Below are 22473 nucleotides of genomic sequence, written 5' to 3'. Positions count from 1 at the left end.
CCCCTGCCCCACTCCATGTGCTACATGAAATTGTCTGGAAATCAAGAATATTAATATACAATATTATTTACTACATCATGAGATTAAGGATAGTTTTTATTCCTGCTGTTTTTCATTGTGTTTCAAGTCAAAAATTGAGGAGTAATATTAGGAATATATCTGCTCAAGTTTTTGTTTTAAACACACACACACACACACACACACACACGCACGCACACAATGCATATGTGCTCCTAGCAGCATTTAAGGCACTATGGTAAAAGCAGTGACATCCGTTTACTTCCTGTGTCTCGCTCTGTATCTTAAAGCAGGTGGAAGTCAGGGAAGCTAAGTGGTGCGAAGCATGAACTTTGGAGTCAAAGTTGAGATCAAGGGGTCACCCCCCTCCCTGAGCTCCCTGGGTCTCCCTGTCCCTGTCTGGAATGGAGATGGTACCATCTCCCCAAAGATGGTGTCATGGGAGGAGTGCCCCTGGCAGGAAGTAGTGGGTCTGCAGTGGCGGCTGCCTCTCCTTGTGCCCCCAGGGACCGCTCGTGGAAGTTTCTCCTGTGGGGTGCTTGCTCCTAGGAATGTCTAGTCTGTCTGCAGCTGTCTGTCTTTGACTGATTCCTGAGTTTGGTTTCCCAAGCACTGCCATGGGGTGGTCTCACCTGCTCATGGTGGGTGCCCAGGGTGACTGAAGTCAGCAGGGGTGTCCCCACCTCTCCTGAGAGATGGCTGAGAACACCAGACCCTGGTGTTCCCCTCTCCTCTTTCTACCTTATGCTCACCTACTTGTCTTCCTAGAACAGCAATCCGCTTAGGAGGTGAGCTCTAAAAGGCCTCACCAAAAAATCTTTTGTCAGGAATGTGCTAGTTTTAAATAAGTTCTTTAAATAATCTGTCAGAAGAGTGTGGGGAATAAAAACAACCCTTTTTACACATTTAGACAGGGTCATTCCCATCTTGATTAGCCACATTTTTTCCTCCCCGAAACACTTATTTGCACTCATAAAAAGCCCAAGTTTGGTGATAAAGTTAGGAGTGCAGTCTCTTGCACCTATGAGATTGTTTATGCGTGTTCCTTTTTGCAGTGAAATTGGTTGCGTTTTTCTTATTAACATGTCTAACTTATGCAGCATTTGTGTGGCAGACTACTGCAGCCGTGGCTGTGGGGTCTGAAGCGAATGAGATTAAACACCCACAGTGCCCTTTAAAAACTGTTTTTGGTTTTTTTTCACAGCAAACCCAAGGAGCCTGTATTCAGTGCAGGTAAGTCTGATTTAATTTTTGTATGGGAACCCCTCACTCGTTTCCTCAGAACTCAAGGGACAGAAAAGAAGTAGCCAGCTTCAGGGGCCGCCTTGGAACACACAGGAGCTTTGGTTTGTGCAGATCAGATGGGTGCTGTCAGCTTTGTACGTGGCGGTTGAATGGCTCAGCTAGTGACAGTGAGACTGCCTTTAAACAGTCGTAAAGAGCAAACCCTTCACCTACCTCTCCAAAACCAATGTGTAAGACATGCCAATAAGGAGGAGAGTGGAATGCCACCACCTATGCCATGATGGAATTTCTAGATTAAAAGGTGTCTGTTGCCTTGGTTATTCCTTCCTTACTAACTGGATTCTGTTATCAACATTTGCATTTCTCTTAGGGGAAAGGTTCTTATGCATCAAGTTACATAACTGTCTAAAAGTAGCTTTTCTTTTTCTGCCTATGATCTCCTAAACTGCAAACTAATAGTTCATGTATATCTTTCCATATATCTTTTTTAACACCTTTTGTAATAAGGTAGATGCTGTTGTATAGCATCTTAACCTTATTTAGAAATGCATTTAAAATGCAAAAAAAAAAAGGACAAGTACGTAATTGATTAAATACATTCATTTAATTTTAATTGTTCTAGTTTTTTTCCTAAGTTCAGAATTAAAACATAAAAGTCAAAGTTTTGTATTTATCAGCATGTGCTTTAGTGTTCATTTCATTTTCAGGAAGCATGAAACTACTCACTGAAAATGTAATTGCTGTAAGCTCGCAGGGTCACATCGTGAGCGCACTTGTCAGGATCCCTGAACCGTGTCCAGATTTTAAGATTGGGGGGCAGGTCAGGTGTTGGCCTGTGGGCTAGTGAGGGCTCCGGGCTCTGGGCAGGCAGGCCAGCCACACTTGCAGTACTCCACCGTCTCTTTGTCTAGCCCTTCTGTCTCTGTCTCCGAAATCACAAGGGAAACGCCGGGTGACACACTGCAAAGGTAGGCAGCATTTCTGAAACCTCATAGCTCTCTGAGCAAAGCTGTTACCCAGGCTACAGAAACCTTTTTCATACAGGCAAACAGATGCTCTCCTTGTATGAAAATGTTTTTGTGTTGCAAACCACTTCGATTCATTTTAAGTTAAACGCATCCCTGAGCATTTACTTGGATGGGCTTTAATAAGTGGCTGTAATTTGGATCCCAATTGGTTATTGGCTGATTGCAGGAATTTTTTTTCATCTATATAAACCTTAAGAGAGCTATAGGGCCACCCCTGGATGTCCCACTGTTTGACTTGGTACCATGCACTGCTGCTGGCCTCTTCCCACTAGCGCCTTTGGGTTTGGTGGCGTGTGTGCTGTTATCCTAACCTGCCTGGAACGAACACTGCTTTCCCTGGCTGCATTTTGGTTTTAGATGTAGCCTGTCTGAATCACCAGTACAAAACAGTGCCAAGGCCAACTTCAGTGCTTTTTTTGCCTAGTTCAGTAAGTTAAAATTGTGCAGTAAGTAAGCTCAGTCCTAAGGATTCTTAATCATCACATGCCTGTGAGCGACTCAGGTGGATATTTCATAGACATTGGTTATATACATTCATGGTGTGCTTTTTTATGTGTTGTGGAAATAGAATTATATTGTCTTTATTCCTAACCTACATTCTGCGAGCTTCCTGGCAGGATTGATTCTCTTACAAAGAGAGTTGCTAGAATCCCTTTTCATTTAGCTGTCAACTCCAGTCTCCTGCCCCTCTTTTCAAGAATGTCAATCTTTTGGGTGCTTTTAGATTCTTTGGTTGTGGTAGCCACACAGCCCCTGATGAGCTTATATTTGGGTGAGGGTTAAGGAAGGGAAGAAGCATCAGAGGAGGACAGCCTGAGCGGTGGCACAGACAGAACAGGGTATAGGGGGGTGCAAAGAGACACGCCTGGCCCCAGAGGAGAATCCCTGTGGGTGGGTGTCTGTGGCAGATGAGGTCCTGTGCAGTGAGAGCCCAGGAGGGCATTTAGACCTGCTGGATCCAGCAAGGAAGAGAGCAGGTGAAGAAATGTACATGGAGGAAGAGCTCCATAAAACCTGGTTGGGCCTTGGTGGGTTTGGCAGCAGTGTGTAAACTGACCCAGGAGAGCCATAAGAGAGCCTGTGGTGATGGGGCCCCAGTGCACCTGGGGAAATTGGCACCAGCGTGGGAGATACTGTAAGGGGAGGATCCATGGGACGCAGTGGCTGGCACATATAGGCAGGGATGATCGCGTTCATGACTCTCACTCAACGTCAGTCTTAATATGCAGTGTGAAGAGTGTGTCACATGCATGCATTTAAGACCTGAAGCGCATGCACACAATAACATGAAACTGGGGTGCCCTCTTGAGTTTTAAGTAATATTGCATGTGGCATTGTTTGAAAATCCTTAAGAATAAGACTTAGAAAACTAATTTGTACTATAATTATTTCCTAACTGTTCCTCGCCAATTTCCTCCCTGGGGATGCTTTTTCTGTTGAGTTGTGTACAGGTATCCCTGGTTCCGACTGCCCATTTTAAATACCATTAAGACCACGTCCTTTAATCTGCAGTGAAATTTCAGAATTCAGCGAGTTCTGAATCTGAGTGGAATTCACCAGGAGCAGAGCTGACAAGACATTTACTTTGCCCTTATCATATCGTGAGAACTCCAGTCAGAACACCCCAAGATGTTCTTTTTAAGGTCTAGGAGTTACCCTGTGTCGATATATTATTGATACTTACTTTTCCCTATAATTTATTGAAATATTAAAAGTTATTTTATTATAGAAATGTTTGTTCTAGAGAGTTTTTCATCCAGATTTCTCTAATGGGTCTTTTGTTCTTTTGTTTTCCATTTCTAGATTTTCTATGAGCATTTTCCTTTTTGCATTGCATCCTAGCATGCACTTCTGCTGATTTTGTGTTCTTTACACTTGAAAGAATTGCTCAATTAAAAGATACCATAGGCCGGGCGCGGTGGCTCACGCCTGTAATCCCAGCACTTTGGGAGGCCGAGGTGGGCGGATCACAAGGTCAGGAGATCGAGACCATGGTGAAACCCCGTCTCTACTAAAAATACAAAAAAATTAGCCGTGCGCGGTGGTGGGCGCCTGTAGTCCCAGCTACTCGGGAGGCTGAGGCAGGAGAATGGCGTGAACCTGGGAGGCGGAGCTTGCAGTGAGCCGATATCGCGCCACTGCACTCCAGCCTGGGCGACAGACTGAGACTCCATCTCAAAAAAAAAAAAAAAAAACATAAAGATATATTTTTACATTGCAATATAACAAATCCATTTAAATATTGAAAAATATTTGTGAATTTGGATTTTGAGATTGTGTATACACTGAACTCAAAAACTTTAAGTGGATTTCTTGTGTTAGTTGAAGTTTGGGGGTGGTATTTTTTCCCTTCCTGATGATAAAAGAAAGTGTAAGCAGTAAAATCTCATGGAAAATCATTGTTGGAACCAAGTTCCTTCCTGCCTTTTACAATTTCATAGGTATCTCATGTACTTAAGTAAACAGAATATCAAAAGAAAACAAGGTGCAAACTTGTGTTTCAAACTGTTTACTTATATGTTACTTTTTTCCCTAAGATATCAATTAGAAATGACAGAAGGGTAAAAGTTTCTCTTTTACACTGAAAGGCTAGAGAGGATAAAGCATTTGTTTTCAGGTATGCTGGGCACTGAGGTATCTTATTGACATCTTTGTTCTTTTTGTAGAAGAAGGCTATGTAAAAATGTTTCTTCGTGGACGCCCTGTTACCATGTACATGCCCAAAGATCAAGTGGATTCTTACAGCTTGGAAGCAAAAGTAGAACTTCCAACCAAGAGACTCAAGCTGGAATGGGTGTATCCTTTATTCACTGATTACGTCTCACGTGAAGTTATCAGTCAATCAATGCTTGATGTTAACTGTAGAAATGCATAAAACTTAAGTCCTCTTAAGCTTTTAAAAAACAAAATGTTTTAGGCCAGGCGCGGTGGCTCACGCCTGTAATCCCAGCACTTTGGGAGGCCAAGGCAGGCGGATCACGAGGTCAGGAGTTCGAGACCATCCTGGCTAACAAGGTGAAACCCCATCTCTACTAAAAACACAAAAATTAGCCAGGCGTGATGGGGGGCGCCTGTAGTCCCAGCTACTCGGGAGGCTGAGGCAGGAGAATGGCATGAACCCAGGAGGTGGAACTTGCAGTGAGCCAAGATGGCGCCACTGCACTCCAGTCTGGGCAACAGAGCAAGACTCCGTCTCAAAAAAAGAAAAAAAAAGAAAGAAAAAGTTTTACTGTTACTTTTGAAAACTTAATGTAACAAAATTGACCATATGTTAGAGACCTACAGAGTTCTAACAAAGTAGGAGCTTCATAAGAGCTGCTTATTATCAGGAGAACCAACTTACCATTCCTGAATGAAATAGCTGTGGTTCTGGCTCAAATACATATTCATTATTTTCCTGAAAAGAAAATATGAAGATGTTATATGATTGTATGAGTGATTTTTTCTTTGTCAGGAGAAAATGAATCACTAGTTGCTGGTGCTAATTTTATTCTTTCCGAAAGAATGACAATAGTAGTTAGAAATATATAAAGAAGCAAACAGTGAAAATAATCAAGAATGGGTAGAATTTTAGATTCTAATGAGAACTGATTTTTTTTTTTTTTTTTTTAAGAGAGAGAGTCTCCCTGTGTTGCCCAAGCTGTCCTTGATCTCCTGGACTCAAGCAATCTGCTCGTCTCAGCTTCCCCAAGTACTGGGATTATAGGCATGAGCCACCATGCCCGGTCAAAAGCCAATTATTTTTAACAGGAGCTATCATATATTTAGTCAATTTTTCGGGGACAGATGGAAAACTAGGCACTATCTATATTTGTAAGGAAACAACAGTGACAATGCAAGAAAATATTGTCCTTATGATTGAGGAAATGGGAGTATCCAAAATTGAAACTAAACCACATTGGCAAAAAAGTTTTTAAACCCAAGGAAAGAGAGGTACCCTGAAACGAGGACTAGCATTCTCCCCTTAAACCAAGTGTGGCCTAACTTCAAGTGTGACCTTGACTAAAGGGATGATAGAAAAATATGAATACCAAAGTACTGAATGAAGGGAGTCAAGTGAATGACGTAAATGAAATTGACATGCCATGTAGATATCATCCTACTACTAAAAATACAAAACATTAGTTGGGCATAGTGGTGGGTGCCTGTAGTCCCAGCTACTCGGGAGGCTGAGGCAGGAGAATGGCGTGAACCCGGGAGGTGGAGCTTGCAGTGAACCAAGATGGCGCAATTGCACTCCAGCCTGGGCAATGGAGTGAGACTCCATCTCAAAAAAAAAAAAAAAAGAAAAAGAAAAAGAAAGCTAGCTACAGTGGTGCACCCCTATAGTCCAAGCTGTATAAGAGGCTTAGATGGAAGGATCCAGGAGTTCCAGTCCAACCTGGGTAACATGACAAGTCCCTGTCGCAAAAATACATATATTCATATCAATCAAAAAGGCTCCCCAAAAATATAGCCCACAAAAGTCTAAATCACCATATAACTAACGTTCTTTAAACAGAGGTGCTGGCAGCTTCATTGCATGAGGTTTGGAAAAGTAAGCTTCCAGGGGAAAAAACAACTGAAAGATAAGAAAATAGAAACTGTGAAAAAGGTGAATTAAATGTTGATTATTTTTCCATTTATTTCCATGTTCTTATTACTTTAGAGGAAGCCTGCAGAGACCACCTTTCAGTCTATGCAGATTTTAAGGCAAAAAAACCATTTTTTTCACCCTCAAATATTTATTGAGTACCTGTTTAATGCGAAGCATGGAACACAAATTATAAGATGTTGGTTTAAATTGAAGCTGTTGTGACTTCATTTCGAATAATTACTATTTGTGATTATGGAATCATATTCTTTAGAAATTTTTAAAAATTACCACTGTACCTAAATTTCTCCCCCAAAATACTTTTTTTTTTTCAAATTCAAATGTCATAGGCATTTACCTGCACCTGTTTTGGAATCTATTTTGATACATAAAATTGAAGTGCTTCAGATTGTCTTTAAGTCAGTAGTGGTTTATTAAACGGTTGTATCACATCTGGAAAACATTATTCAAAACATTTATTCAGCCTACTTCCTGTTCATATTTTAGAAGATGTGAAGCAATGAAATTTGCTCTAAATAAATGGCATTTTTGGGCCATTATTTGGCATTTTGCCAGGTTACTTTTTACATCCAAGTTCAAGTGATACTTTGTTCTCAAAATAATTTTCAAGGTTTGGAAGTATAATGCGAAAGTTTTAACAGGGATTCTTACCCCAAAGGATCTGAGAAGCCTGATTTTTTTTTTTTTTTTACCTTTTATGCATGTTTGTGTGCACGTGTGTGTGTCATTTGTACCCTTTGTAAGTACTTTTACCATGTTTAAAAAAGGAATTTTTTAGTAAAAATTTAGCTTGATTACAGTAAAAAAAATTAATAATTGACTCAATAGCTTTCTAAAAATAAAACCAAATCCTTGTAAAAATATGTATTCATATTACATCAATGACTGTTTCCAACTTTACTGCATGCCTTTTGGGGGTCACATGTATTCGTCACCGAATATTTGCAACTTAATGTTATTTAAATTAGTGACGCTGATGGTAATAGTTATATGGTCTTTTATTTCCTGTGCCTGTTGAATAAAGCTGATGTTTTGTCAGCTCTTAAAGGGAAAAAAATTTTTTTCTTGACATCCACAAAGCTACGGGTACAGGGGTCGAGACTGCCGTAACAACCTGTACTTGCTTCCGACGGGAGAGACCGTCTACTTCATCGCGTCTGTGGTGGTGTTATACAATGTGGAGGAGCAACTGCAGAGGCATTACGCTGGCCACAACGATGACGTGAAGTGGTAAGTCCTGAAACAGGTCATTCCTGCTACTCGGAAGGCCGAGGTGGGAGGATCACTTGAGGCCAGGAGTTCCAGATCATCCTGGGCAACAGTGAAACTCTGTCTATAAAAAAAATAAAAATAAATGTGATTCCCATTGCACAGGTGGAAAGAGCATTAGCAGAACACGGTCAGTATTGGGACATAACTAAAGAGAAGGAAGAGGGTCTGAGGAAATGCGGTCTTTGGGAGAGCTCTTCTGTGTGGTCTCCTTGTGGTCCGCTTGCTGCTGCGCTCCGTGAGACACCTCTCATGTTTAGTTTTCCAGCCTCACCAACACATGAGCTTCACGGACCACATTGTTTCAACTAAGAGCACCACCTCTTTGGAGGGCTTCTTAACACATCATGTGTTAAAGGCTTCTAATTTGGGTCTTTATTTTTTGGCAAACATAAAAACATGTTGCCTCAGGTTTACGGCTGAGTCGGCTCTTCCCATAATTCATTTATAGCTTTTGGTAGGCATTTTACGTATCTTGGAAGGATGGATGCGTGAAGAGATGGATTTATTTATTTGTCCTGGTTCCTTGGTCAATGATAAAAATCCTGTTGGCGAAAGATGGCATCTTTCCTATTTACGTACTCAACAGGACATTTTAATAAAGATTGTAGACTGATGTAGTGGTTCTGAGGTTGAAATGGTATTTTCCCAGCAGAGGATGCTTTTTCCTTAAGTTTGAAAATTCTTAAGAAGAAATAAGGGAATTAAGATTAAATGAATTAGGCACTAGTTGTTTCCTAACGTCGTAGTGCTCAGAGAATTTGTCATGAGTCTGTAAGAAGTTAGGCTTTACATATTTCTTATATTTAAATTTTTGACTAGATAATATTTGAGCAAGGGAAAAGTAAAACTTACCTGTGACATGTAGATGTTTTATAAATACCCTTTTGTTAGCCTAGCAGTTCATCCTGACCGGATCACGATAGCAACAGGACAAGTCGCAGGCACATCGAAGGATGGAAAAGTGAGTTACGTTACCTTTTCATTGTTTCGTAATAAACTGGTAACACAAAGTAATTTTTAGAAAACATTGTGCTGCTGAGTAAGGCTGCTTAGGTATAATTATGGTATCTGAAAACTTCTGAACCCCTCACTAGAATTTTTTATTGTAAATTAGAAGACTTATTGTGTGGCAAGATGCAGTGGCTCACGCCTGTAATCCCAGCACTTTAGGAGGCCGAGGTGGGCGGATCACAGGTCAGGAGATCGAGACCATCCTGGCTAACATGGTGAAACCCCGTCTCTACTAAAAATACAAAAAAATTAGCAAATTAGCTGGGCGTGGTGGTGGGCGCCTGTAGACCCAGCTGCTCGGGAGGCTGAGGCAGAAGAATGGCATGAGCCTGGGAGCGGAGGTTGCAGTGAGCCGAGATCGTGCCACTGCACTCCAGCCTGGGCGACAGAGCGAGACTCCGTCTCAAAACAAACAAACAAACAAAAAATACAAAAATTAGCCAGGTGCAGTGGCACATGCCTATGGTCCTAGCTACTCGGGAGGCTGAAGCAGGAGAAATACTTGAACCCAGGAGGCGGAGGTTGCAGTGAGCCAGGATCATGCCACTGCACTCCAGCCCGGGTGACAGAGAGAGACTAAGTCTCAAAAAAAAAAAAAAAAAAAAGACTTACTGTGACCTTAAAAATCCCTGGAGCTCATCTTAATTTCATCAGATTTTTAAATAGCATTGTTCTGAACAAAGAATTCACAGATTCTTAAAATGTTTATTTATATGATAAGCATTAAAAATATGAAGGTAAACACTTAATGAAGTTAAAATTATAATAAATAATAATTTGAATATACAACATTTTGCCAAATTTCAACCACCCTCTGCCCTGTCCTGTGAATGTCCTTTAACAGTCGTGACTTTAACCCATGGAGTTTGTGTCTGTGTGCAAGTCACAAAAGCTACTAGGAGGTTTTTAGCACAAATTTTGCAAGCACTTCAGCAAGACTTTAATTTGCATTTTAAGGCGTTAAGAGAGGGAGCTTGTAGCTTTTTTGATAGCTACTTTTATATAGCTTGTTATTGCATAATATTTTATCTGAAACTAATTTCTTTAAGTACATACATTTTATCAACATGTTTTCATCCAGAAAAAATGAATACTACCATATTTCAGAAAATATTTTAGTAACATTGGATTTTAAATATTAATCTTATGCTATTTTCCGGTTTTGTTTGGTTTGGTTTGGTTTGGGTTTTTTTTTTTGGGACAAGGTCTCACTCTGTCACCCAGGCTGTAATGCAGTGGCACAATCACGGGTCATTGCCACCTCTGCCCCCCAGGCTCAGATGATCCTCCCACCTCAGCCTCCTGAGTAGCTGGGAGTACAGACGCACGTCACCTCACCCAGTTAATTTTTGTATTTTTTGTAGGGACAGCATTTCACCACATTGCCCAGGCTGGTCTCTAACTCCTGGGCTCAAGCGATCCGCCCACCTCAACCTCCCAAAGTACTGGGATTACTGGCATCAACCACTGCGCCTGACCTCCATTAATATTTTATACTTGAAAAGAGTTAACAGAAATAATGGAAATCAGACCACTGTTGTATAAATAAATTCACTTAAATTGAATGGGTCTTTCTATCTTTTTTGGTTTAATGTTAAATGGCTTAGAAAAATTCTTTGAAATGAATAGTAAGCCATTTGTTCCTCCCTCTAGTGGCTTAAAAGTATATTTCAGTTTCTGGTATTGAAATTGAATCAGTACTTGAGAACCAGAGAAAAATGTTATAGCTATCTTTCAGTTTACCTATAGAGAAATCCAGAGAGGCCTAGGGAATGCCTGCAGACACCCAGCTACTTAGAGATTAGACTGAACTAGAACCTGGTTCACCTAACGCCTGCCTAGTGTTTCTACTAGGTCCAATGCCAGCACCTTTTCTTATTGATAAATCTACTGGTTGCTCTATGATGCTTCCTTCTATTAAGGAAGAGGAAAATTAACATAAATAACCTAGGGACACAGTTGAGAGGATTTTAAACCAATTATAATAATTCTAAATCTTATTTGTACATAATTGATGCCTGTTTTGCCCAAGAATGTTAAGCTATCTTTTTTTTTTTTTGAGATAGAGTTTCACTCTTGTTGCCCAGGCTGGAGTGCAGTGGTGCAATCTTGGCTCACTGCAACATCCACCTCCCGGGTTCAAGCGAGTCTCCTGCCTCAGCCTCCCAAGTAGCTGGGATTACAAGCATGCACCACCACACCCGGCTAATTTTTTGTATTTTGTAGAGACAGGGTTTCACCGTGTTGGTCAGGCTAGTCTCGAACTCCTGACCTCAGGTGATCCACCTGCCTCAGCCTCCCAAAGTGCTGGGATTACAGGTGTGAGCCACTACGCCTGGTCTGTTAAGCTCTTAATATTATTTGGTGGTGACCATCTTATGAACTTAGGCATGGTGACACTTTAGCAATGAAACAGACTTTAAAAGAATAACCCATATGTGAGATTCCATTTTACTTGTCATTTTTTCATTTCTAAAATTCAGACACATTTAGATGCACAAATTAAAGTGTCAGTTCCCATGGTACTATTGTCAAAAATTGGCCATTCAAATTTCAAAACTTGGTAGACCTTTCCTTAGTGTTAAATTATCAACAAGGCCCTCCACCTCCTGAAGCCCCTGGGAATGTTTTATTTACATAAAAAGGCAGACTCCTGAAATGCAGAAAAAGCTCTTTTGTTTTGACAAAGTCCGAGTTACTGTCCAAGCAATCTTGTAGCGTTAAGGTAAAGACACATGTGTATCCCCCTCACAGTTGATGGCTCTGTGTTTTTTTTCTAAATAGCAATTGCCCCCACACGTGCGCATCTGGGATTCTGTGACATTGAATACTCTGCACGTCATTGGAATAGGTTTTTTTGACCGAGCAGTCACCTGTATTGCATTCTCAAAATCTGTAAGTACGTGCCATGTGGGTATTGCTGTCTTCTTCCACAGGAAGTAGAGAATCAACTCAGGGTTGAAGAGGGGGAGTTGACACACTCGATACCTGCCCTGGTGTATGTACAGATTTGGACTCTGAAACATTCCTGCTTCCCAGGACTTCTCAGTCAGAGGTCATATGCATGTCTCATCAGGGACACACACTTCCAATCAGACATCTCTAGCCACATGGGTTTGGTGATGAAAACAGACCCCCAGAGGCATTGTCCTCACTTTCCTTGAGGCTATTTGTGTGCTCTGGCCTTGAATTTTACCTGTTCTTTCGAGGGTGGCTCCAGTGTGTCTGTCTCTGCCATTCTGCTACTGGAAAGGGGTCCCCATCCAGACCCCAAGGGAGAGTTCTTGGATCTCTCGTAAGAATTCAAGGCAAGTCCATAGAGTAAAGTGAAAGCAAGTTTATTAGGAAAGTAAAAGAATAAAAGAATGTCTACTCTATAGAGCAGTCCTGAGGGCTGCTGGTTGCCGATTTTTATGACTATTTCTTGATGACATGCTAAACAAGGGGGGGATTATTCATGCCTCCCCTTTTTAGACCATATAGGGTAACTTCCTGATGTTGCCATGGCATTTGTAAACTGTCATGGCACTGGTGGGAGTGTAGCAGTGAGGACAACCAGAGGTCACTCTTGTCACCATCTTGGTTTTGGCGGGATTTAGCCGGCTTCTTTACTGCAAGTGATTATATCAGCAAGGTTTTTATGACCTGTATCTTGTGCCAATCTCCATCTCATTCTGTGACCTAGAATGCCTAACCACCTGGGAATGCAGCCCAGTAGGTCTCAGCCTCATTTTACCTAGCCCCTATTCAAGTTGCTCTGGTTCAAACGCCTCTGACATTTCTCCCCTCCCTTTTATAAGAGAATCCTTAATCCTAAGGGTTAAGGGACAAAGATCCATCTTCTGTAACTTCTTCAGGCTGAATAGGGGTGATGATATTCCTGCCTAACTGTTAGGGTCTCTTGTATTTGGGGTAGAGAAGAGCTCAGTCAGAAAGCATCAGTTTGGCAAGGTGATATCTGGAAGATTAATAAGTGTTCAACTTAAGAAAACATTGAGTAAGCTTATCCTGTATTCCTGCACAAAGAGTACAACAGCAATATATTCCACAACAGTAAAACAAAATAAACAAAATTATCCCAAGTAAACTAAGAAGGCTTTTTATTAACTGGGCAACTATTGGAACCAAGCTGATATGGGGGTCTCTAGCTGATTCCAGTGTCTCCAGAATTAGAATACTGATCCAGATATTTACATTACCCATCGCTTTTATTTATTCTGAGCAGCAGTCAGAGATCACTGGTTGGTTCACAGGAATAAGCAGGGTTAGTCTCAATTGCAGAAAAAATTTAAAAACAACTGTTGAAACTAGAATCTAATAACAAATGTACCATAGTTCTTGAAATATAATTTCTCTCTCCAGTCTCCCATTTTTACTAAAGACAAACCATAATAGGACTGATTTGTTTGGAAACATAAGCCTTAGTCTTATATACTTGGCTGGATTATTGTATAAAGTACAGCAAGAATATTTATTTTTCACATAGGCTTTTTAAATTGCCTTTACTGGAACTCTGTTCCATAAGGAATCTCAGATAAGACCTTTTTTAAAGCAAGCCCAGCCATGGGTTTATATCCTCAAATACCTATGGGTTGGGTAAATTCCTCTCCTCTTGGGGGGTCCCAAGATAACTTGGGGCTCCTGGGCCTGTGAGAAAGTGACATTCTTTACTTACCACAGGTCAGGAACCCTTTACAGGGACTATGGAGACAAGGTACAAGGCCAGTTTCCCCCAAGGGTCTTCTATGGACTCTACAATTCAAATTTGATTCCTTAAAGGAAAGCATGCCATTCCTGTCAAAAAAATAACCAGTTTCTCCAGTTGTGTCCTGTTACAAACAAAAACAAATTCTTTACAATTATGCAATTAACTATATTGCCATAAATTAAGAATACTCACAAATAGTTTCTAAATTCTGGAGAAATCAGGTAAAGAGAAACATATGCTTCAAATTTTGTTCATAGCAGTGTACTTTACTTGTTAAAAGCTCTAAATAGCTCAAAAGAAAAGTTTTCTTGACTTTGAAAAAAACAAAGGATCAGCAACGTTTTAAGCAAAGTCAAAAAAGATGACTTCAGTCTTCTATTAGTTTGGTTCATGCAGTTAACTCCTGTTCTGCTTGATATTCAGGAACATTTTAGCTCTCCATGAGGGTCCTGAAAGTTTTTTCCTCTATTCTAATGTTACAACTTCGAAAGTAATCAGAAACTTGCATTCAAGAGCACTTGTTAAAGGCCTATATCTGATTATAAGCCACCTTTTAAATAGGACAAAAACAAGACAAGAATTGTCTGTGGATAATAAAAAGTCTTAGGACAGCCACAGTTAAAGCCACAGTTGACAACGAAATTTACTCCTGGAGCACACAATAATTTAACATAACAAGTACAACTATTAATAACATACACTAAGTCATATCAGAATTATAGGAGTTTCACCTAATTTTGGAACACATACCAATAACATATTTATACAAATATAACCCAAAGAAAGCCAATTTCCTATTTGACAATGCTTCCTGTATGACTTTTATACCAAATAAGCCAAATTTCACCTTTATATTTGTGTACTATTGATGTTAAATATTCTTAATAAAACCTCATAGATAAATCTATTCTTTTTTTTTTTTTTTTTTTTTTTTTTTTTTGAGACAGAGTCTCACTCTGTCACCCAGGCTGGAGGGCAGTGGCATGATTTCAACTCACTGCAACCTCTGCCTCCCAGGTTCAAGCAATTCTCCCACCTCAGCCTCCCTAGAAGCTGGGATTACAGGTGTACACCACCACGCCCAGCTATTTGTTTGTATTTTTAGTAGAGACAGGTTTCACTATGTTGGCCATGCTGATCTTGAACTCCTGACCTCAAGTGATCCACTGGCCTTGGCCTCCCAAAGTGCTGGGGTTACAGGTGTGAGCCATCATGCCTGGCCAATCTATTCCATTTTAATCAGTATGACCATAAGGTAAGATTTTTATAAACTGTTTATTAATCCTTTACAATTTTTGTTAAAAAGCAGATCATTGCTCAGAGAAAAACCCGTTGTGTTTTTATTCCAATGTTTAATTTACAGAAAAATTGATTAATACCCCTTTAACTTTAGCCAATATGTTCACACAGAATTTCTTTTACAAGATTAATTTTTCACAAACTTTTGACAACTTGCTTTAACTTTCAGCTTTATCCTATCTAATTTAAAACAATAATTTAACTTTTTAATCTAGGTGAAAAAATAATAATAATAATAATTCACCTTTCCATGCCTTCTTATAATTTATTACCAAAACACATTTCACTTTCTTTGTACACCTTACATGTAAAATTGTTTTTATTTCCCAAAAATTACTTAAGTCATGTGAACTGAAAGGCATTACACTTTTTACTTTTCTTACAAAATATTTGATTTAAGCTCTTATTATTACACCAATTAATCAAAGCTCTTTCATATACAGACATCACACACATAATACATGTAAATACACAGACAAAAAATAAAGGACTCATTCCCTAAACCAGGAATTGAACCCTGATCCCAGGCTGCCATTGTGATGGCAGAGACCAAGATAAAGTACTGCCACATGGTTACAAGGTCAAGCTCCCGAGCACCTGAAACAAGATAAGAGCGAAACTTTATCCAGATTTTTTTCAGGAACCTGCTGCAAAATTTATAACTGACCAGTTTGCTGTGCTACCTTGAACAGTGGACTTACAGGGTCTTAGGCCCACATTCTATCCTATGGTACCCCTCTTTATGACAGAACGATATAGAAAGACAAATTTATAACACAAAGTACAACAGATTCTCTACAGCTTAAGATTACCCTCACAAATCCTTTTTTCCCTTTAATCAAAACTTTACAGGAGATAAACAGTGATTTTTACCATTCATTCAACCAGTTTGCATAGAGAGAGGGAGGTAGAGCAAGGCCAGAAGTCTGACTGGTAAGAAATTCTTACTCTTTTGCTGGCGTGGCAGGCTTCTGGGTTCCCTTTCCCTGAGGCGGCCCTAGTGATCCGGCTGGCTGCACCACAGCCCTGGGGCCAAGCCACATCATAAAGGAAAATTACCTTTTTCCGTCCTGGCCAGAGCAAAATATGTGTGACGAAACATGGACATTAGCCATTCAGCTTAGCACACAATATCAAACTGGCAAGGCTCAAACATGCCCCTGGTTGGCCCCATCCTTGTTAATCCAGCCTCCAACCAGGAGTTTCAACTTATGGTCTCTGGGCAAGATGGTGGCCCTGAGTAATAGAAAACATAAGAAAGGGAAAGGAGAGAGAAAAAAGCATTGCCTGTAGCAGGGCGGGGAAGGCGAAGAGCTCAGGGAGGCCAGAGAAAGACCTGCCCACTGCAGCGACACTGAAAAGTTCAGGTGGCTGCTTGTTGATAACAAAGGGATCTTTTCCAGCATTCCCATCAGCTCTTAAATTTCCCCTTTTGGGGAGGAAAAAGCTCCCCATGTCCCATGATCTTGTACATGCCTAATTCTGTCACTCTAGACATCGGCAAAGAGTGCAAGGCCGATTAATCCAAAGATAATAGCAGTTAACATCCCATAGTGCCAAACCTGTTCTTAGCTGAAAGGGGCTTTACTGAGAGGGGCCTCTCACCCCCTAAATCTTAGGAAGGAATCTAACCTTCCTAAATTGGGCCTGGAACCCAAGGTCTGTCAAGCGTCCTTGCCTTATTAATAGGGGCATTTAACTCATTCTGTCTTAGGAGAGACTCCTAAGTTGGGCCTCTAACCAAATCCCGTCCTTTGCCCAGGTATATGCACCCCACTTACCCAAAATCAGCCATTCGGTGTGTACAGATGATTTTTCTTTGCGTCGGGGGTCTCTTCAGTGTCATCCCTTTGGGATTCACCAGAAAGATATTACCAGACCCCACCACTTACTAAAGTTAGCCTTTGGATCGGAGGTTTCCTCAGTATTGTCCCTTCCGTGGTCTCCAGAAAGATGTCACCGGACCCCACCACTTACCCAAAGTCAGCCTTTGGGTTGGGAGTTTCCTCAGTGTCGTCACTTCATGGTCACCAGAAAGATGTGACCATAAAGGGGTCCCCATCCAGACCCCAAAAGAGAGTTTTTGGATCTCACGCAAGAAAGAATTCTAGGCGATTCCATAAAGTGAAAGCAAGTTTTTTAGGAAAGTAAAGGAATAAAAGAATGGCTACTCCATAGACAGAGCAGCCCCAAGGGCTGCTGGTTGCCCGTTTCATGGTTATTTCTTGATGATGTGCTAAACGAGGGATGGATTATTGATGCCTCCCCTTTTTAGAGCATATAGGTTAACTTCCTGACGTTACCATGACATTTATAAACTGTCATGGTGCTGGTGGGAGTGTAGCAGTGAGGACGACCAGAGGTCACTCTTGTTGCCATCTTGGTTTTGGTGGGATTTAGCCGGCTTCTTTATTGCAAGCTGTTTTATCAGCAAGGTCTTTATAACCTGTGTCTTGTGCCAACCTCCTATCTCATTCTTTGACCTAGAATGCCTAACCATCTGGGAATGCAGCCCAGTAGGTCTCAGCCTTATTTTACCCAGCCCCCATTAAAGATAGACTTGCTCTGGTTCAAACGCCTCTGTCAAGCCCAACGTGGCTGGCAGGCAGCCTGGCCGCAAGCAGGGATTGGACAGGGCCTTGTGGTCTTCCAGGCTTCCTTAGGACATGCTGGTTCAGCAGACCCACCCCACACTCTTTTAAACCACTTCAACCACTTCAGAAACCCATATTCACATGCATGTGCATGTGCTCACATGAAAAGACCCCCGTGTACTCAGGCTTCCAGAGCCGAGGCCTTGTGCAGCCCTGCAGCAGCCACGTTCACAGCTGCTAACAGCCCCTGTGCCACGCCTGCTGCTAACAGCCCCTGTGCCACGCCTGCTGCTAACAGCCCCTGTGCCACGCCTGCTGCGGGCACTGTCTGCTCTAGGAGGGTCTCTTGTTTTCATGCAACCCAGTGGTGAAGAGACACCGCCCTGGTGCCTCTCTTCCCCAACTCCTGTTTCTTCACTCCCCATCATTTACCTGCTCTTTCTGTCTGGTCAAGAAAGCATGTCTTGGCTGGGCACAGTGGCTTGGTCAGGCACAGTGGCCAACACTTTAGGAGTCTGAAGTAGTAGGATTGCTTGAGCCCAGGAGTTTGTGACCAGCCTGGGCAACATAGGGAGATCCCATCTCTACAAATAATAATAATAAAAATTATCTGGGAGTGCTGGTACACACCACGGTCCCAGCTACATGGGAGGCTGGGGTAGGAGGATTGCTTGAGCCTGGGAGGTCAAGGGTGCAGAAAGCCATGATTGCACCACTGCACTCTGACCTGGGTGACAGAGGAAAATACTGTCTCCAGAAAAAGAAAGACAGAGAGAGAGAGGGAAGAAGGGAGGGAGGGAGGGAGGGAGGAAGGAAGAAAGGAAGGGAGAGAGAAAGAAAGCAGGTCTCAGAAGCAATGGATGAGTATTCTTTAACTACAATGTAGCAGACTCTTTATTAAAAATAAAATTTGATGTTTATTTTTAATCATGTTCAACCCACTTTATTCTCAGATATAGTCTTCCTGTGAATAACTTTCTTTTAGAATGGAGGAACCAATCTCTGTGCTGTGGATGACTCCAACGACCATGTGCTCTCTGTATGGGACTGGCAGAAAGAAGAAAAACTGGCGGATGTGAAGGTCATATTCCGAGCCTTTTTTGGGCTGCATTAATGTTTTCCCATTCCGAGCCGCCCTGGCACAGTGGTAGCCCCCTTTCAACGGGCTCCGGGGCCCATTCCTGCCCCAGCCCTTGGGTATGACGCCTTCGCCTTAGAATCCTTTGTCCCCAGTTCCTCTCCCATCATGAGACTTTGACCCCAGGTCCTGTTAGGGTTTTTCCTTTTTTCACCATGTCTGTAAGATTGTTCTCTTCCTCATTTCATAGCCACTACCCTTTTAATTCATCCAGTCATGTATTTGCTGGCTATTTCTTTCATTTGCTTGACACACCCCAAGCGCCTGCCGTGTGCTCGCACGGCGCATGGAGGCCCGGAAATGCGCTCAGGTGTAAAGGTGCACTCGCTGTCCAGGCACCTGCAGCTGCGGGAAGGGCGGGTGTGGGTGGGGGCCACCAGCACAGGGGCGCCTCCAAAGTGGAACAGACTCAGGAAAGACCAGCGGGAGCCCCGAGCTAAACCCCAAATCCTTCCCAACAGGATTCCTCCTGAGAGGGGCCCCTTGGGACTTCTTTGACTGCCTCTAATCCATTTTGCACAATATGTCAAATTCCCTTGCCTTGACTTTCTGACCTTTTTCTATTTCTATTTTCTATTGGATCCCTATTTTTATAGAATTGAATTCAGATTTCTCATCTTTGCATCTATCAATCTTAGATAACCTTACTCACCTAACTTTCTCTGCTACGTGTCTGGGAGGCAGACCTTATATTCTGACCAGGCCTCTTCCCTGACACCTGTGTTCATGCCCTAGCCCCACCTTCTAATATTCTAGGCAGGTGTTTAAGTTCTTCTTGCTATGTTGCTAGGTTAGAAGGCATCACAGGTAGGTCATTATCCAGGCTCAAGAATGTGTAACTGCATTATTAAATAGAAGCAGTGATCAGAGCCCAATCCAACAGGCCAAGGTGCGGGTCTTGGAAGTTAGGGTGTGGGCTGAGGGTGGTGGAGGTGACACCTGAAGGGCTAGATCTACTCCATGGGACCCCAGGCCGGGTCCCTGAGCCACAGGCAGACTTCCAGGAGTCAGACGCAGGAGAGACTCCCTGGGGAAACGGGCAGCCAGAGTCAGCCAGGAACAATGGACCTTTGTAAAATCCATTCCAGGGCCCTCCCTGGAGATTACATTTACTAGATAGGGGGCGAAGCCTAGAGATCTGCATTTTACCATTTCTGGTGATTCCATTTGATCAGCCAGACTGGGAACCCATGACTAGCAGATGAGAGCAAACGCTTGCAGGCAGGTGAGAGCAAACGCTTGCAGGCAGGTGAGAGCAAACGCTTGCAGGCAGGTGAGAGCAAACGCTTGCAGGCAGGTGAGAGCAAACGCTTGCAGGCAGGTGAGAGCAAACGCTTGCAGTTCTGAAGTCCCTCTGGTCCCAGCTCCCTCCTCAGCAAAGCATGCTGCATGCCTGCTCCATGCCTGGCCCTGGGAGAGGCCCTGGCCTAGACAGAGGACTCCTGGGTGCTCCCTGTCCTCAAGGACTCATTGTCAAGTGGGGGAGACAGACAAGGAGGAGGCATTAAGGCCCGCACCAGCATACGCTTGGTGTTTATAGCAAGATGGATTCAATGGGGGAAATCATAGGCGTTGTGCTTGCCTTGAATTTCTTATTTATTTGTGGCTCAGATTTTACTTGTTTTCCTACATGTGTCTTACGTGTTTTAAGAGATGTGAGGCATCCAAGTCCCTGTTTTTCCTATAGTGCTCTAATGAAGCTGTGTTTGCTGCGGATTTCCACCCCACGGACACCAACATCATAGTTACCTGTGGAAAATCACATCTCTACTTTTGGACACTAGAAGGAAGCTCCCTTAATAAGAAGCAAGGATTATTCGAGGTAAAGTTAAATTATGATTTTTGTTTTATTTTTCTCTGGTATTTGTGATTGGCTAGATGCATCTTTCTGGGGGCTGTGGTGCTCAACACGATCCCTTGGGATCCCTCACATAGTTGGGGAACGTGTCACACCTGGTAAGTAACACTGGTAATGAAGTGAAGAAAAAGACAGGGCAAGCCTAGGTGGAGGGCAGGGAAGGACCTGGACCCGGGGAGCACCAGGCCTCCCACAGTGGCACTGGTTGCAGAGAGTATCGGGCGATGAAGTCATCAGGAGGCAGGCAACCTGCCTTTGCAAAGGATGATAGAGACTTCCTGTGCCTTTTGTCTGGACGTTGTGGGGCTGTGAGAGCACCAGGGGGCAGCACCTCTTCCCAGGGGTCCATCTGCCACCACCTCCCTGAAGCTCGTTTCGAGGACCCCTTTATTCTGGTGCTCGGGCCCTGCCCTTTAGGCTGACAGCATAGCCCCACCCTTCTCCCTGGCCAGTACCCTCCTCCATTTGCTATCTGCAGCTTTATGATTCCCCAGCCACTTGGAGTTGCTAGAAATCACTTTGTCTTAGAGCAGTTAATCTCACAGCAGAAGTTATGTAACTTCTACTGATGGACAGAAATGCAAGGTGTGCACAGTGGTTACAGAAGGTGACACTGTCCAGCTTGGGACCACTGTGAATCTAGATGTTATTAGTACAAATGAAAGGTTGTCTGGAATATATATATGTTGTATGGATTAAATATATATATATATATATATATATATTTTTTTTTTTTTTTTTTTTTTTTTTTTTTTTTGCCACATTCTACAGAAACAAGAAAAGCCAAAGTTTGTCCTCTGTGTGACTTTCTCTGAAAATGGTGACACCATTACTGGAGATTCAAGTGGCAACATCTTAGTATGGGGAAAAGGTAATAAGTGATAGTTCCCAAAAACCAATGGTTTTTGGTAATGTTATAAGAGATCAAACATGAGTGCTTTAAGAATTGTCTATTAATACAATGTACAGGAGTAGGATTAAATTTCAAGTTACAGAGACACACACATACATGTGTGCATGTGTAACTTGAAACCATAGAACTAGAACAGAGAAAAAGCAGAGAATAGTAAGAGTTACTGACCTTTATAGCATTCTGAAAGGCTCTTTAAGCCCAAGCTATTATGATGGAATTAAATAACTTTATTAGGAAATCTACTGACAGATTATAATGATGAAATTAATGACTACTTATAGGTCTGTAAAATATTTAAGTAATTATCCTGATTTATATAGCATTTGGCAGACATTTATTGAAAGCTAATTATGTGCTAACTGTGAACATACAACTAAGTCAGACCCAAATCCCCTGCTGTCCTTGAGCAAAGTTTGCTAAGGTAGATGCATCACTCAGAAAGCATGCGTCCAGTTATGTCCAGTGAGCATTTATGAGCACTTACCCTGTGACAGGAAAAAAGGGAAAATCCACCATCCCTTTTCTCAAGGATCTTTGAGTTGGGGCTGAAAGTGGAGACGGACTTGTAAATGCAATTTCAGAAGCATATGGTGATGTTTCCAGTATCCCTGCTGCTCTTGGTGCTAGGTGTCTTACCCACTGTTCACTTAATCCTTAGAACAATCCTGCAGGGTAAGCAGCAGCCCCATTCCACCAAGGGGGATCTGAGGGTAGAGTAACTAAGCAAACAGCTCACTAGAGAGCAGGGATCTAAACTCAGAGCCCACATTCTCAGCCATGAGAATGCATATTCAA

The 22473-nt window shown here is 42.2% G+C and overlaps 1 protein-coding gene across 9 annotated transcripts in view; it reads left to right on the top strand.

Moving 5' to 3' along the window:
* The window catches only part of EML1 (EMAP like 1), a 209710-nt gene that overhangs the window by 155915 nt on the left and 31322 nt on the right, over positions 1-22473 (top strand). For 6 of the 9 annotated variants that reach the window (XR_007727182.1, XM_050796683.1, XM_050796678.1 and 3 more), the window contains 9 exons: positions 1223-1251; positions 2175-2231; positions 4958-5087; positions 7966-8115; positions 9049-9118; positions 11953-12063; positions 18755-18850; positions 20595-20729; positions 21537-21636. Coding sequence is in view for 8 of the 9 variants with exons in the window: in XM_050796683.1 (XP_050652640.1) it covers positions 1223-1251; positions 2175-2231; positions 4958-5087; positions 7966-8115; positions 9049-9118; positions 11953-12063; positions 18755-18850; positions 20595-20729; positions 21537-21636 (878 nt within the window). In the remaining variant the exon portion in view is untranslated. The remainder of the gene's footprint in view (positions 1-1222; positions 1252-2174; positions 2232-4957; positions 5088-7965; positions 8116-9048; positions 9119-11952; positions 12064-18754; positions 18851-20594; positions 20730-21536; positions 21637-22473) is intronic. The other 3 variants (XM_050796685.1, XM_050796684.1, XM_050796679.1) reach the window with 1 other exon arrangement.

The sequence above is a fragment of the Macaca thibetana genome, chromosome 7 (assembly GCF_024542745.1).
Source record: "Macaca thibetana thibetana isolate TM-01 chromosome 7, ASM2454274v1, whole genome shotgun sequence".
Taxonomy (NCBI): domain Eukaryota; kingdom Metazoa; phylum Chordata; class Mammalia; order Primates; family Cercopithecidae; genus Macaca; species Macaca thibetana.
The sequence above is the reverse complement of the archived record's forward strand: the minus strand, read 5'-3'. Positions and strand labels throughout refer to the sequence as shown.